The sequence below is a fragment of the Mandrillus leucophaeus genome, unplaced genomic scaffold (genome assembly GCF_000951045.1).
Source record: "Mandrillus leucophaeus isolate KB7577 unplaced genomic scaffold, Mleu.le_1.0 Scaffold531, whole genome shotgun sequence".
Lineage (NCBI taxonomy): Eukaryota > Metazoa > Chordata > Mammalia > Primates > Cercopithecidae > Mandrillus > Mandrillus leucophaeus.
The window spans coordinates 867,726-883,262 of record NW_012105709.1 but is presented as its reverse complement, the minus strand read 5'-3'; the positions used below and the strand labels follow the sequence as shown (position 1 = coordinate 883,262).

Sequence of the window (15,537 nt, the reverse complement as noted above, 5' to 3'; positions counted from 1 at the left end):
CATATCCCTCATGGAAGTAGGTACCTAACAGACATTCAATAAATAACTTAGATTAAATGTGATTTTTTTTTTTTTTAAAGACTCGTCCGCTAAAACAGTGCTTTTTATCCTTGGTGTGTCATGGATGCCTTTAAAACTTTGATTAGATGCACATGCTCCTCATCTGCATACCACCTGAACTCCAGTTACTAGGGTGGCTTTCCACCCAAGCTGAGAAACTGTGTTCTAAACATTTAAACTTGGAGATGTCTCCTCCTAGTTTCACTCTCAGGACCCGGACCAGCTCCCTACATTTCATCCCTGGACTCTGAGAGCAGGTTTCAAATCAGCCTACCTGCCACTTTTTCAAATTATTATCAGAGTCCTCTTTCTAGGATACTAAACAAATCATATTACTTCACTACTTACATACTTGAATGAGACAAACCCTCTCAGACAGAGGTAAGGCCTGCTATATGTGGCTTCCTTCCTGCCTGCACTTTTAGCCTCATCTGCTCCTCCGCGGGTAGTACCCTCTGAACATGAGTGCTTTAAGGCCAAGACTTACGGCTTTCCCAGAACATCCTCTCTGCCTCCTCCTCTTTCATTGTGTCACAGCTTAAAGATTGTCCCCATCTGAGAAGCCTTCCCAGGTTTCATCAGGCAGTGAAGAACAACTTCTTCCACCTGTATAGCTCTGTCAGAGCAGTGAGGTTGTGTTTTAATTGCGTTGTCCTATTTCTCCAGCCATGGGGAGAGGCCTGGTATATTGTAGGTGCATAAGAAATCTCTATTGAAAGAATGAACTGACGCTACATAACAAGACTGTCACATAAAACCACAGGAATCACTGGATGCAGATTTAAAGAATCCCTCAAAGGCTAAAATGCATCCGGATCCTGTGTCCCTTTCCCCTTGCATCGTGTGGTCTGAGGGCTAGAAAAGCCATTTAAACATACTTCTAAAAGTGCATATCTTTGCTAAAGCCTCTCACCTCATCAATTTATATCTGGAAACAAAGGCTTTGCCACAGTCAGGCTGCACGCACTTGTACGGCCGCTCCCTGGAGTGGGAATAATTGTGAATCGTGAACTTCTCCAGGGTGAGGAACGTCTTGCCACATAATTGGCAGGGGAACGTGGCCATGGGCTTTGCTTCTCACACCTTCCTTTTCAGATGTGCTGACCAAATGCTGTGCCATTTAAGCACAAACAGAAGGATGGTGCTGGGCACATCAGCAGAATCCCTGCAGCTGAACTCCAGACCACGGGAAAGGCAGCATCGTGGGCCTGGTTCTACCCAGACATGGGCCTCTCAGCTGTCACTAGCTTTGCTTCCTGCTTTCACACATCCCAGTTTACATGCAGTCTCAAGCTGGGGGGAGAAAGTCTGAGGCACAGGTGCGATTCAGGAGCAGAAAGGTAATCTGCATCACTATAGCTGGGGCATGTCCTGGGTCCCCGGATTGGCTGTGGAGAGAAGAGGAACAGTTTTCTTGCATTAGCCATTTGAAAACAATGCTTTTCCTCCCTGACCGCTTCAGAATCAACTACCCACAATCACCACGTTCCTTTAAATGGTGCTCATGGAACATAATTCTCCCTGTGAGAGGGCCGTCTGCATATAAATCTACACGTCTGGCTTCTCAGAGTGTGAGGAGTCAAGCACTGATGGCCAGTGGAGCACACTTTTCCTCTGATAAGGACAGTTCTTTCCACAGATCCAGTATTGTCTATTTCAGGTCACTGTGAAGCTCAGTTGACCAAAGAGGAAAACAACAACAACAACAACAACAAAAACCTCCCTCAGTGTGTTCAAGTGTTTTTACTGGTCCATAAACAAAAATCACCCACGCTTATTCAAACCATGGGCTCTTCCTCGTCACTCATTGTTGGCATAACATTAGTTGCTTATCACACCTGTTTAAACTTCCAGAGGATAAGAAATAATTTGTATACACCTAAGTTAATTTGTTTGTAAGATTACTCTGCAGAAGGGCTGATATAAACAGAATGTGCATAAAGCTAGTCTAGTCTGTCTAGTTGCACTGATGTGGTGGCACAAAGCTGATAGCTCAGGAACCAGCTCAGGCCACATTCAGATTTGTAGGCACCATCCTCTAGTAAGTTCTACTAATCTCTTCCTCTTTTGTTTATGGACCTTTCTTCATTCCCTGGCCCTAACCTGGAGGGCCCATCCAGCTACCTGCTGGTAGGCCACTTCCAGGAGGTGGGCCTACTGCCTCCTCAAACCCAACTTGTCTCAAACCCAAATCATTATCACCCTTCTGACTCAGCCACAGTCACCAAAAACCATGTTCTTTTTCTACCAATTGGCCATCATTGGAGGAACCTGAAGTGTCTGAGGCTACATCATGAACAATACTTCACTTACTAGGGTGGCTTTCCAGCCGAGCTGAGAAACTGTTCCAAAAACTTACACTTGGAGATGTCTCCTCCTAGCTGCACTCTCAGGACCTGGACTAGCCCCCTACATTTCATCCCTGGACTCTGACAGCAGGTTTCAAATTGGCCTCTACCTGCCACTACCTGCCAGTGTAAGGCCCTGGATCACTATCACCCTGTGCTATTCTAGAGAGAGATTCTCAGGTGGGTAAATGCTCACCTTTCAAGTGCCAATACTTAAAAAAATTAAGAGTCCTGTATGCTTAGGTGAAGTACACTTGAGTAGCTTTTGTCCACAGGCCAGCATTTGCTGAACTTTGCCAGTAAGCAGAGCACTCATGGTAAGCTGACCAATTGCAGTGAGTCTTTAAAACCCTCCCTGCTCCTTGCAGTCATTTATTGCCATGTCTCTAGAGTTGCTCTTTATTGTTAAAAGTTAATTTTTACTTACCTTTTTGGTTACTTTCAGATCAGAAAGTATGAGTCTAACTAGATGAAACTTTATTGCAATAACAGTTTAAGCATGTTTAAATATAGTATTACGTAGTACACAGGCATAACTAAACACATACTCCTTTTCTAACCAGCAAAAATTCCAGGAAGCTTGTAGAGTTCCTCATCTTCTGTTGTAGATGTTTTCAGTGTCTGGACAGAGTTCACAGTGCCAAGCAAATGCCCCTCACCATCCTGCCCCACCCACTTGGAAACTTGAAAGCTGACTTAGGCACCTTTGGTCAGCACTAATCCAAACCAGAGGACACACAGGCATCCTCGGCCAGCACCTTGACACCACGCCTTCTTTCTGATGGCTTTGATTCTAGCAGCACGCACAACCTCTGCAATTATGTGTGACCTGTCTTGGCTCTGTCCAAACCCCTTTCCCCCAACCCCTGGTTCCCTTCCAGTATTCTAGTTCATGCCTAAGGCCCTACCTTGAGGAATCCTCAACAGCCCTGGTCACAAACAAAATAACTCCTTCTAGGAATTCTATTCCGCCTGCCGAGTTTGCTCTGCTAGGTATCATGATCTGTTCTACTTCTCATCCAGCCTAAGTCTGGCCATAATACCGGCCCAGCTATAAAACACACTCATTCACTTGGAATTGCTCTGTGTTCTTTTTTATTAAAAAAGACTAACACACACAGAGTATGAAGTTTGAAAATGCATCTTTTTCTCCTTCCCTTTATAGCTGAACTCAAAATAGCCTTCATCCCACTCGCCCCTTCAGAGAAGGAGCTGGTTTGTTGGGGAAGGTTTTGTATTTCTCTCACCTACTTAAGGCCCTGCATATATACTTTTTCCAACTTATCTCAGTAAGCTGATTCTCCCCAACTCTTTCTTTGTGAGATGACCAGTATGTCCAACAGAACTTTCTGCAATATTGGAAATGTTACAGATGTGATGGCTACAGAACACTCAAAATGTGCCTCTGAGAAACTGAATTTTTTACTTTAACTTTAATTTAAATTGCTACATAGAGCCAGTGGCTCCTGTACTGGATGGCACAGGCAGACTCTTGGTATCCCCATGAAAGGAGATGAAGGCAAGGCTGTGTTTTCCTTGCACACAACTGTGCTACTGATTCAGCCTCAGGTGTTTACCCTGAAGCTGTAAATCCAGCCACTTGTTCTGCGAATCCAGTGGAAAGATTCCCCAGTTCAAATTCCAGCTTATCCATGTTATCTGTGTCCTGAGTTTCGGTTTCCTCAATTGTGATAGTTACCTGATGTATGTAAACAGGCTGCTGGGACAATTGACTGAAACAAAATGGATCTGAAAGCACACTGTAATCTAAATGAACACCCTACAAATATGCAGTATTTATGAAACACTGGGATTAAAAGTACTGTAGAACCACGTGTCAATGTACAGCTCACGTTCTAACCATTTAGCTATGGATGTAACCGGAAAGAGACACATTCTCTCCCTATGGATACTATACTGTATCAATTGTACGGAAAGAAGCGGCAGTTTGGACAACACATGTGCAGAAAGGACACAAGAGGTGGCAAGTAAAACGCCGGCATTCTTTCTCAGCAGATGTAAACCTTGACTAATTGCTTACCAAACGCACTAGGAGTACAAAGAAAAAAATGAAGCTTATTCAATTGAAAAACTTGCCCTTTGGCACTGAATAAGGTTTTCCAGATCTCTTTCCAGCCACTTCTTCTCTAGATTCAAAATGCCAGCAGTCATGGGCATCACCCATGCATACATTTCCCCTGAGCCCTCAAAGATGAAGGGGACAGTCTGAGCGTTAGACACGGCCATGGCTTATTTAAAGATGAGACACATTTCCTCCAACTTCAAGTTTCCCTCAAAGACCAAAACATTTCCCTCAAAGACTAAAACACAAAGCCTCTCATTTTTATGCTTATTTCATGAATATCTTTTCCCAAGGCTTTATCTTGAGTTCCAGATTCATGTGTTTAATATACCTAGCCTAACACTAAGTGCAAAGTTGGTCCTCAGAACTAAATTAGTTATATGATAGTGAACATTCTTTAATTTCTTCAGAGAGTCCTTAATAAACTCAAATTCATAGTAATTTTTAATCACTATAACTATGTATTTCTTCAATATGGGCCTTAGAATAAAATAAATATTTGTTTTCATGATATAATAATAAACTTCTGTAAAAATAAGACTGTCTTCCCCAACAGACTATAAACTCTTTGTGGCTGAGGGTCAAAGCTTTGTTATTAAAAAAAAAAAACAACTGTGTGGATATATACAACATCTCTCATCACCATGCACTTGATCGGCTCTGGCTGTTTACTGATGAGCCCAATCTTTGGTTGAAACCCGATGCACTTTCTGGCCACATCCTTAAAACAACTTAGGACAGCTTTCTATTATCTGGCAGACCACCATCGATCCTAACAGAACTGACAGAGCAGATAGTAAGTCTTACCCCAAAACGTCTCAGGACATAATTTTCAGTCCCCTTGATTCTAAAAATACTGAGTGAGTGATACAGATCTGCCAGTATGCCAAAGAAGGCTTGTGCCATCTGCTTCGTTGTGCTCATGTTGATTATTTTGGGGATGAGAGAGGATCAGACTGGAAGAAGAACATATATATATGGTAACAGCCAGGAAAGACTGTGTTCCCAGGGGACAGGGGTATACGAGGGTGGAGGGGGAAGTCAGAACACACGTGTAGTTCCAGGACTTCCCCAATGCTACATAACACAATCATCTAATGGGGCACAACTGCTTTACAACATTCTTAAAATAAACTGTGACTTCTGGCTTCTATTTCTATTGTCCCCACTGACACAATCAATGCAAGACCCATTTCTGAGAGGAAATTGAATTTCCACTTTTGGTCTTCCAACACAGTTGTTTTTCTCAATATCAGTTCTTTGAAGGACTTTGGTAGCAGTCTCTATCAAATTTTTAAAAAGCTATTTAGAAATGTCATCAGTAGAAAGATGATGTCCAGAACCTCCAGGTAGTCATGGCTGCCATGTCTGCAGATCTCACTCCCATCATGGCCTAAAGGCAAGGCCAAAGATCAATCTACTTGCTGTTTCCTTCTAGTGCTACTTTCTCTCACGCTTCTGGCTTTCTCCCTCCTGGAATGTCCTGGGAACCCTTGTCTACCTGGCAAATTTCTACTTTTCTCTGTCACTCCCAGGCAGAGGCATGAGTTCCTCCTCCACACAGTGAGGCCCAGTAGAGATCTCCACCTTACTGTGTTTGAAGAGCTTTCATTCTAGCTTATCCTCATTGTAAGAGACACCACCTGCCCTTCTATTCTCTCTGAGAGAGCCACCTGCTGAGCCATCAGGTTTGTTGCCTATAGGTTCTTTTCAGCTGTCACCTTGAGACACTGAATTTTGTTAACCCAGTGACTAAGCTCTTACTTTCTAAGAAATGAGGCTTAAGATAAACAAGAAAGACAAAGTGAATTATTTCTTCAGTATTCAGGGAGAAAATTGAGAAAGCTGTCCAGATGATGATGCTACAGCTTTGGAACATCAAATCCACATCCTAGCCAGAACATCTGAAAAGGGACAGGGTGTGTTCCGTTTACAAATAGTGTAATATCTAGTTACAGATGGCCAATTGAATAAAAGCATGTAGCTCTGGTCTCTCCAAAAATTCTACTAAAACAGTGATGGTGGGATTTTTCTAAAACACAGCCTAATATAAAAGGGGGAAAACAACAAATTTTGGAAGCTGAAAAGCAGGTAAACAAACAGTGATCGACTTGGTCATCCTAAGAAAGCTAAACTTTAAGCCAGCAATAAGAGGCAACAAAACAACCTGCTATACCCTGCAGCATCTACCATACGTCTCCGCAATTTGGTACAGTAAGTACTTCTGGAAGTGAGGATGGAAACAGGTAGGAAAGCAGCAGGTGAAAGTCTGTTAGTGAAGCACTGAGCCCTCCTGACCTCTCCTGGTGCCTGCAGTGGGGCACCTGCCCTTCCTTCCCCTAGCACAAGTGCTCGCTATGGAGAGTGTATGAAAGTGGGGGAGTATTCTGACACAGGGTGAATGTCCCCTCTCTCAGGCCAGGAGGATGGAGGAGTCTTCCCTGGGAAGCTGACGAGCCCAAGAGAAAAGAGCAAACCATAAGGACAAAGGGGGTTCCTCCAGGGGTCGCCACCTTACCCTATACAAGGCTCCAGCTGACAAGCCCCACCTAAGTATACAAAGCTCCCATCAGCTCTTTACTGGTTCGACTCACAAATTAGTAGGCCAAGAATCACCAGAAATCAGAGGAAGGCACTTAATAGGGAAAACGGACACAAAAACTAACGGGGAAAAAAAGACTATGGAGGGCAGGCAAACTTCAAAAAAAGAATCATTAATATCCTAGAGAGAACAGAGGTCCTTAAAAGAAGAGCAGGATATTATTTTTTAAAGAGAACACCACCAACAAAAAGGCAGTGGCAGTGCAAGACCCCAGGGGCTGGGACAGGCATTTGAGTCAAACTTTCAAGGGGAACACTTGAGAACCCAGAGAGCATCTGAGAGTCAACACCATGAAGCAACCTGTTATAACTCAGCTAATGTAATCCAGTGACTAACATTCATTGACGAAATGGTTAAAATATGTATCATTACACCAAAAAACATGAAAGGAGAGGGGATGATTTTTAAGGCTAGCCCCTGACTGCATCTACATGGAGATGGAGTGAGGTGGTAGAGGTAGGTAGAGGATGCCAATAAAACGTTCAAGAGGGAAGGGATGACTCCGATGAGCAGGGAGCTGGAATCTGACACCACAGAAGTGCTTCATCTCTCACAGATCTGGGGCCACTTCCACCACTGGCCTTCCTCATCTGTACAGCATGGAAGCAAGGGGCTGGGACAGCCAGGATCCCCATAAAAGGGCCAAAGGCCTTCTTCCAGATGGGTCATCCAGTATAGTACCCACCAGGGGGAAAAGAGGAAAAGAAATACTGTTGCAGACTCTTGGATCTTTAACACGCCTCCTCACCTCTCCCTACCATATGCATTGTATTTTTAAATAGACACATTCACAAAAAAAAAAAAAAAAAAAAAAAAAAAAGACAAATGTCTACAAGTAAGTAAAATAGATGTGTGCATTGAGAAAGGCAAGGGTTAAGCCCAGGCCTGGTTCTCAAGCTGAGATGGGACTGCCTTGTTTGAAGAGGACTATTTATTAAAGAAGACTCTCAGTAGCCTGGTGGGGGGTGAGGGGTGGAGAGCAAGTCCCAAAATCCAGACAAGAGCCTTTGGTATTAGGGGAAGATTTTCTAATCATTATGGTCAGGAACGGGGATCATTCCTTTATGACAGCTGAAAATATATCCCCCTCCTCCCTCCCTAGAAACCCTTGAGTCTCACCTTTAGGCCCTTTTAGGGTCTACTTCTATAGCTGATGGCGGTGATCTCTTTTCCTGGGACTCTAAGTATAGGACATGGAGGAACTGCAGCTCTAATTAGCAGCAGGACCTATTATTTTTCCAATAAGGTTACTATTCAAGGGAAAGAAAAGCCTGTTTCTTTCTCAGGAAGTATGTGAAAATATAGGCTCACATTGAGAAGAGAAATGTGAAAAGCATATTAGTTACATTGACCATGGGATGCCCGGTTTGTGCGTTAAAATGACCTGAATGACCTTGAAGGATCTGAGATCTAGAAAGGATGCTCAAGACTTGGGTGGACTGTTTGATCCTAAAATAACATATCACTAAATAAACAGAAAAAGGCCTTGAAGTGCAGATAACTACATGGCAGCAGGGCATCTTGACAGTGGAATTATAGATGACCTCATTTTTTTTTTATTTTTTGAATATCTGCACTTTCTAAAGTTTGATAATGACTATTTAGGCTGAGTCTAGGAGTATACCAGGGAGGAGGTATATTGCAGATGCAGAGGGGAGAATAGAGAAGAAGAGCTCGGAGTCAGGAGCAGTATGGGGCATTGTGGAACATGTGGTGCAGACTGGCTGAGATCAACAGGAGAAGGGCCCGTGTCAGAAAACCAATAACAGGGATAGCGCACCTGGCAGGGGACATTGGGTTTATCCTATAGGGAACTGGGAGGCAGTGAAAGTGAGGATGTCCCATCTACAGATGAATTGCAGAGAGGAAAATGTTACATATAATCACTTATCCTTCCCACATGGTAATTCAGTTACCTGGAGAGAACAGCCGATTGAAAGGTACTATTCTGAAATGCTAACTGGTTCTTTTTACATGAGATGAACCCAAGACCAAATCGGATTACCCTAGACACAAATGTGATGGACAGTTTTAAAGTAACATGCAGTATTTTTTTCAAGCTCTATGTAGAACTATCCAGAACTTATAGTAAACTGTGTACATGCATGGTTATGTGAGAAAAGTGAAGCTGCTGCACCTGTTCCAAAGCTCACTCCGCTTCCTCCAGAAGCATGCCCGTCTGCCTCTCGGGACACAGGCCATATTTTATTAGACACAATTATTGCCAGAAGCTTGAGAATTTTCTCTTTGCCTTTCCATGTCATGTCCAATAAATTCAAAGGATGCAAAGCAAATTGTTCATCCAGGAATACTTAATTTGAGAAATAAAAATATTTATCACTAGTCCTTTAAGATTATCCTGGTTCTTGATTTTTTCTTTTTAAACTGATTGACATTTCATCGGGTTTCCATTTTAAAAGAAAATGGCACTGAAGGGACAAGGCAAGTTTTCCAAGCGACAACACTGGCTTTTCTGAAAGGGGAAAGGAATGTTAAGGAAATGGGGGAGAAAGCTTAAAAAGAGTGGAACACTAGCAAGCAGGGCCTCTTCTCCTTTTCACCTTAAGTCTTTTTTCTCTCCCATTCACAGCTTTAGGTCCTTTGTTTGTTTAACAAACCATTACAATCATACCCAGTTCACTGGGGGAGGAATGTGAACTCTCTGAGTAGCTGTCCTTGCAATCCACATGTGTGGTCCATCTCCCGGCTCATCCGCAGGCAGGCGGCTTTCATGTGCTGCTCTGCGCTCCCCGTCGCCCTGGAGGCCAGCACCTTGCTCACAATAAGCCTCAATTTCCCACCGCTGCCTGCTCGCAGCTCCTCCCCAGCAGCCGAGAGCAGTGTCTCAAGTGGCTCTTCCTCCCCTGCTTGCCTTGCAATCATACTGTCCACCCTGCTTTGGCTGCCCCCCTTCAGCTCCTGAGACAGACAAGGCCTGCTGTGTTAGCCACCCCCCACCTGTTCGCAGCCCATGGACTCGCCACTGAATACTGGACAGACACATTCCAGGATCTTCCTGGCTAGCACTCCTAGTCTTCTAATGTCAGGCGCACTGTAAACAGAAGATACAGTCAAGACTCTCCCCCACTTCACCCCAACTCCCAGCCCTAACTAGAACTGCTAGTGCCTCTCTCAGGTCCTAGTAGATATGTTGGCCCTGTTGGGATTGATTTCAATTTCTTGGTCAATAAATCAAAATATTTAGTGACAATATTGTATTTCAGTAGGAGTCAGAATACTATTTAATAAACTATTTCAGTTGAGCTCATAAAGCTTTCTCATGCTATTCTAATAATTCCCATCTCACAGCCCTAAGAGATAGGTAGAAAAGCATCATTGTCCCTATTTGACAAATGAGGAAACTGAGGCTCAGAGGATTTAAGTTTACTGCCCATAAGCATGGACTAATGAGATACTGCAAGTAATATACTATCCCAAGCAAAGCGCCTAGCACAGAGTGAGTGCCCCAAAGGCATTAGCTTCCATTAATATCATTATTGGATGATAATGATGATGAACAGAGGTTGCTCTCAGGTGTTCTGAACTAAGCCAAGTGCTCTTTCAACTTATGCTTTGCCATCCCTTCTAGCCACGCTGTCTACATGAGCAGTGAAGTTCAGCAACAGCTTTTACAACAGTGTTTTCAAATAAAGCCTCAGGAAGTATGACTGGATTGCCTCGTGTGGCTGGGATGTGACCAGCATCTTTCCCAGGCTTATCTTTCAGTCTACATCTGCCACAAAGAGAGGACAACCTCTTACAAATCCTATGTACACAAGTTAGGAGTGATGGCAGGGGCAGCTTTCTTCTTTTGAACTGACGGGGTTGTCAGCAGAAAATTCCATAGATCTATGTGTATTACTAGGCTGTGGATGTGGGACAGCAGAGGTCATGAAAAGTTGCTAACTGCATCATCAAATTCCCTGAAACGCATGTGCACTGAGCTTTAAAAAATGAAAGGGCTAAAAGAACCCTGTTCTCGGGTATTTTGCAGTTTGTGGAGGAAATGTGTTTATTTTCTACTAGAACCTTTTTGAAGTACCCTGAACCTCCAGCATGTTCTTGCCTATGATGTGTTTCCAAGCAATCATTAATAAACATGCCCAACTAGAAATAATCTTAAAACATGCGCACCTACTGAGTGACAGGAAACATCTGCTGCGAGGCAGGGACTGAGTCCTCCCAGAAGTTTGTCTGAAGATTCAAACCTGTGAGAAAAGACCTTGTACATCGTCAGGGAATGAAGCTAGGAAAACATTCCTCCATTATGCTACCCCCGAGCTTCACTTCTAGAGCACACACACGACTGGCGACGTGCAGAGGAGATTTTCTAGTGTGTTTTCATGCATTTTAATAGATGATCTTTAAGTACTTATATCCTTTGTCCTACTTGCAACTGGATTAAGAAAAACTCTCAACTTTTCCCCTGCTTTCTGCAAGTGGAACAAAAAGAACACATGAAATTGCTTACATAAAATATTCAAAAGAGCACTCAGAGGAAATGGTATTTTTTTAAACCAACAGTATTAAAATACCATAAAACAGGTATGCAAATCTATGCAATAACAGAACCTAAAACAAATTCTGAATTGAAAGAAAGTCAGCAAATAACCAGTTGGCACTCAACAAAGGGGCTTCATATAAATAAAGATTTATCAAATTTGCAGTGCAAGAAGGTTGAAGTCTCCACATTGAATATTTAATTAAATGGTTACTAAACCTGGCTATGCATTAGAATCAGCAAGGAAAACTTTTAAAAATACAGATTCCTGGGTGGCCACAGGGCAAATCAGTGCAGACTAAAACAGCATCACTGGGACCCCAAGAATTTATGTTTTTACCAAATCTACAGAAGCCAAGTCTACAGCCAGCTTTGTGCCACTGAACCCTGATGAGCATTTGGAAACCAGCATTTCTGTTAACCAAGTAATTATCAAACTTGGTTTCTTCCTACCAAGACTATTCCAATCACTTGCTCCTCTTACAGGAAAGCTTTTCAGGATTTTCTTAACTAGTACAAAGGCAAATCTGTTATGGAACGAAGCCAATTAATATCTCACCTAAGTGATTTATTCACTTGCCTATTTTCTTCTGTGAATTTGATCAAAAAGGCTATGTCCATTTATTTTGTATGATAACATCCTTTGAAGTTAAAAATGGAAAAATCAAGGCCATTTTTGGACAACTGTTTTAAAAATAATGCATCACACTACAGGAAAAAACTGGAGGTGAGCAGGTTATTTGTCTGAGTCATTTAGGGAAATTGTTTCCAACGTATTCCTTGTTTTGCTTGTATAAACACTTTACAAATCATCTTCATGGTCCATCTCTTTCTCAAAATGCTCAACATTTATTGTGGTGGTTTAATTGGGTGGTCTCCAAAGGCTTGTATAAAAATTTTTTTGAAAGAGCTTTAAAAAGACATTAAAGCAAAAGAGTAAAATTCTTCCAGATGATTCTTCCTTTGCGCCTACCCATCTCACAAACGAACAATACCAATTTATGTATTCAAAGAGGCAGGGGTTCTTCTGCTTCCCAGGAAAGGGTGCACATAACGTGAGGTACGCAAACCAGGCAGTGAAGTAGCTTAGCTTCATTGTGAAAATATTCAAATTATCACAAAAAGAAAGCGATTCCTTTCTGAATTCAACAATACTCCTTGGCCTCCGAGGGCTCACACAGGAGCTTATTCTTAAGCTGTTCAATGTAAGCAGCACTCGTGAAAGAGGAGAACTCTGGCAGGGAGGAGATCAAGTCCCTCAGCTTTTCCCACCTGCCATCTCTGCGCCAGTCTAATGCTTAAATAGTTAACAATACAACAGAGAGCCCGAGGCAGGCCCGACCTGGGGGGAAAATCATGCGCAGTATATGACGATTTAATAAAGCAGAGAAGAGACAGGAAAAATAACACATCTTAGTTTGACAGGATGCTACTTGCAGACTGCTTTTCAGGTCAGAATTTAATTTCTAAAGCAGAGGGAAAAGAGGGTTTTCATAACGTCAATTATTCTTTTTTAAGTATGTGGTTAAAAATGACCCTATAAAATTAAACAATCCTACAGATAAATGTTTCCGAGTTCCAGAGTAACAAGAAGAATCACATTTTTCTAGGAGTGAAGACTGGCAGATGCTAAACAGATTAGTTAATTGTTTTAAATGAAGGGGGAAATATTTTTTGGTAAGTTTATTTATTCGTTGATGACAAAAACCAAAGTTTCACAGATCTAGGGTTTATGAGTTCCAGGATGTGTTTTTGCTGTCACAGTATGTTTTTCTAGGCATTTGCTTCTGAGAACAGCATTTAAGAACATGTCTTTTTCTCTCTTAATGAACTGGTTTAGCCGCCTGCTGGGCATTCACTGAAACCCACATTGAACAAAGGGATTTCCTTCCAGTTTCAGCTCATTCACTTCTAGCGACTCCTGATTTTACTTAAGCAAATTCTCCAAACTGACTTTTTTATTTCTAATGATTTGAGTGGGAAAGAATTGGGCAACCCTCAAACACTGGGAAGTCTGCCCTGGTTCTCAGTGAAAGAATCCTCTAGACTGACCATGTACAAGGTTTGTTTTTGTAAAGTCTCTCGAATGTGTTTTAGTTTCCAGATGGAAAGGAGCCCACCCGGTTTGGTGGATTACAGACAACTAAATTTTATTTCAGCAAGACGGATCATGGTGAACAATGAGACTATATCTTTGAAATGAAGACCCTGAGTGGGATATTCAGTTTCACCTCCAAGCAATGATGTCATTTTAAAGGTGACACTGAGGGGCATGGTATTAAGGGGTCACTCGACGTTGGAACAGATTTGTGGGCCTGGCAGCTGGTCTTCTACCTTCTCCCATTATACATGATCTCCCTGGGGGACCCCATGCATAACCCAAGGTTACAATTACTCCTTGAAGTCAGAAGCCTCCCAAATCTCTATCTTCAATCCCGAACTTTCTTTCAAATTCCAGACTAATACATCTACCTCCCTCCTGCAACTCTTGGATAGCTTGCAGTGCCCCTTCAAGGTCACATGGTGGGCTTCAAACGTTAACCCGCAGACTTGCTCCTCCTCCAGCACTGCCTGTTCTAATGGCACCGTTATGCAATAGCCATCAGGGCTCCCGGATCCTCACCAGGTGATGGCTACTGTTTTACGAACTTTACTTAATACCCTTAACAACCACATGAGTAAGTAGCATTAACCCTATTTGACTAATGGGGAAACTAAGTCTTAGAAGTTGTGCTGATTTGCCCATGATCCTACAGCCAGCAAGCAGTTAAGCTGGGCTGTGAATCCAGGGTGCATGTCAAAAGTCTACCTCTTCCCATGTCACTTTCCAGCCTCTCCAAACTTAGAAGCTCTGCAGTCTAGATTGTTCTCAGAGATTAAGCTTTACAACCTTATTGTCTCTCAAATCTGTTTCCTTCTCTTAATTCCCATAGCTACCTACTGTTCGAGTGATGTTTTGCCTTTATTAGGGCCTCCAAATTGGGATAGCACGACAACTTTGGAATTTTACTTTGTTTGAATTCCCAGTGATTTTCCTTTCTAGCTCATTTAAAACAGGTGGCAGCCTTTGTAATCCCTTGTATTTTCATCCAGCTGAAGACAGAAGCATCCTGAAGAAGTCTGTCTTTGTTAACAATATCTAAACCTAGAGAAGAAATTCTGCTGGACTTCTGGGAGGGGAGAAGGAGAAGCAGAGGAGAAGCTGCCAAAATGACACTCTCCCTACCATCTCCCCATGGCCAACCCCCCCATCCCAGGGCCTGATAAGGAGATATGTCAGCCCCCAGCAAGAGAGGCCCTTGCACCCCTCTGTTCCCTAAGGCAATGAGTAGAATCCTTGAGAAGACAGCTACGTGAAGAGTGTGCCTCGGGAGGCCAGAGCTGAGGCAGGAGGTTTCCAGCCCTCACTGGCAACCCTGAGGCAGACAGCTACAAGGATTCAATAAATCACTACTTTGATAAACTGAAGGTCAGAGGTGGGTTCCTCATCTTCCAGAGGCCATGAAAATCTCCAGGTCCTAGGACACACTCCATGGGGGAAGGGGAAGCACCTAAAACTTACTGACATGAAATTTCCTCTAGGTTGGCAGAATGCGAACTGGAGTCCGTTTTCATTATGGTGAATGAAAACAGTAATGCTCCTTGCATACTTGACGATCTGAGGTGAAATGCAGGCTTGTGGGGTGCCTCAATAAAGTGCAGAATCTTAGAACAGCACATATCTGTGCTATAGACTAGCTGCAACTGCTGGAACTGGAGCTGATCTAGTTTTCAAAAAAAGCCACCGCTCGGTTACAGAGATGAGCACGGACTCTGCTTAGGCTCTGGTGACCTAGGGCAGAGGGGTGGGGTGGCGGGGAGGGCAGCAGGCTTATGCTTTAAAACCCTGAGGCAGATAGAGAAGGAAGGAAGGAAACAAGGGCAGATGTTAGAGTATACTCAC

General features: G+C 43.0%; 1 protein-coding gene across 23 annotated transcripts in view; it reads right to left on the bottom strand.

The window, feature by feature from the left end:
- Positions 1 to 15,537, bottom strand: part of PLAGL1 (pleiomorphic adenoma gene-like 1) — a 72,473-nt gene that overhangs the window by 6,699 nt on the left and 50,237 nt on the right. For 7 of the 23 annotated variants that reach the window (XM_011997148.1, XM_011997146.1, XM_011997153.1 and 4 more), the window contains one exon: positions 11,228 to 11,301. The exons of 1 other annotated variant lie outside the window; for it this stretch is intronic. Coding sequence is in view for 12 of the 22 variants with exons in the window: in XM_011997141.1 (XP_011852531.1) it covers positions 974 to 1,125 (152 nt within the window). In the remaining 10 variants the exon portion in view is untranslated. Of the gene's footprint in view, positions 1 to 973; positions 1,449 to 11,227; positions 11,340 to 15,537 lie in introns of all 23 variants that reach the window. 15 more of the 23 variants (XM_011997134.1, XM_011997138.1, XM_011997137.1 and 12 more) reach the window with 7 other exon arrangements.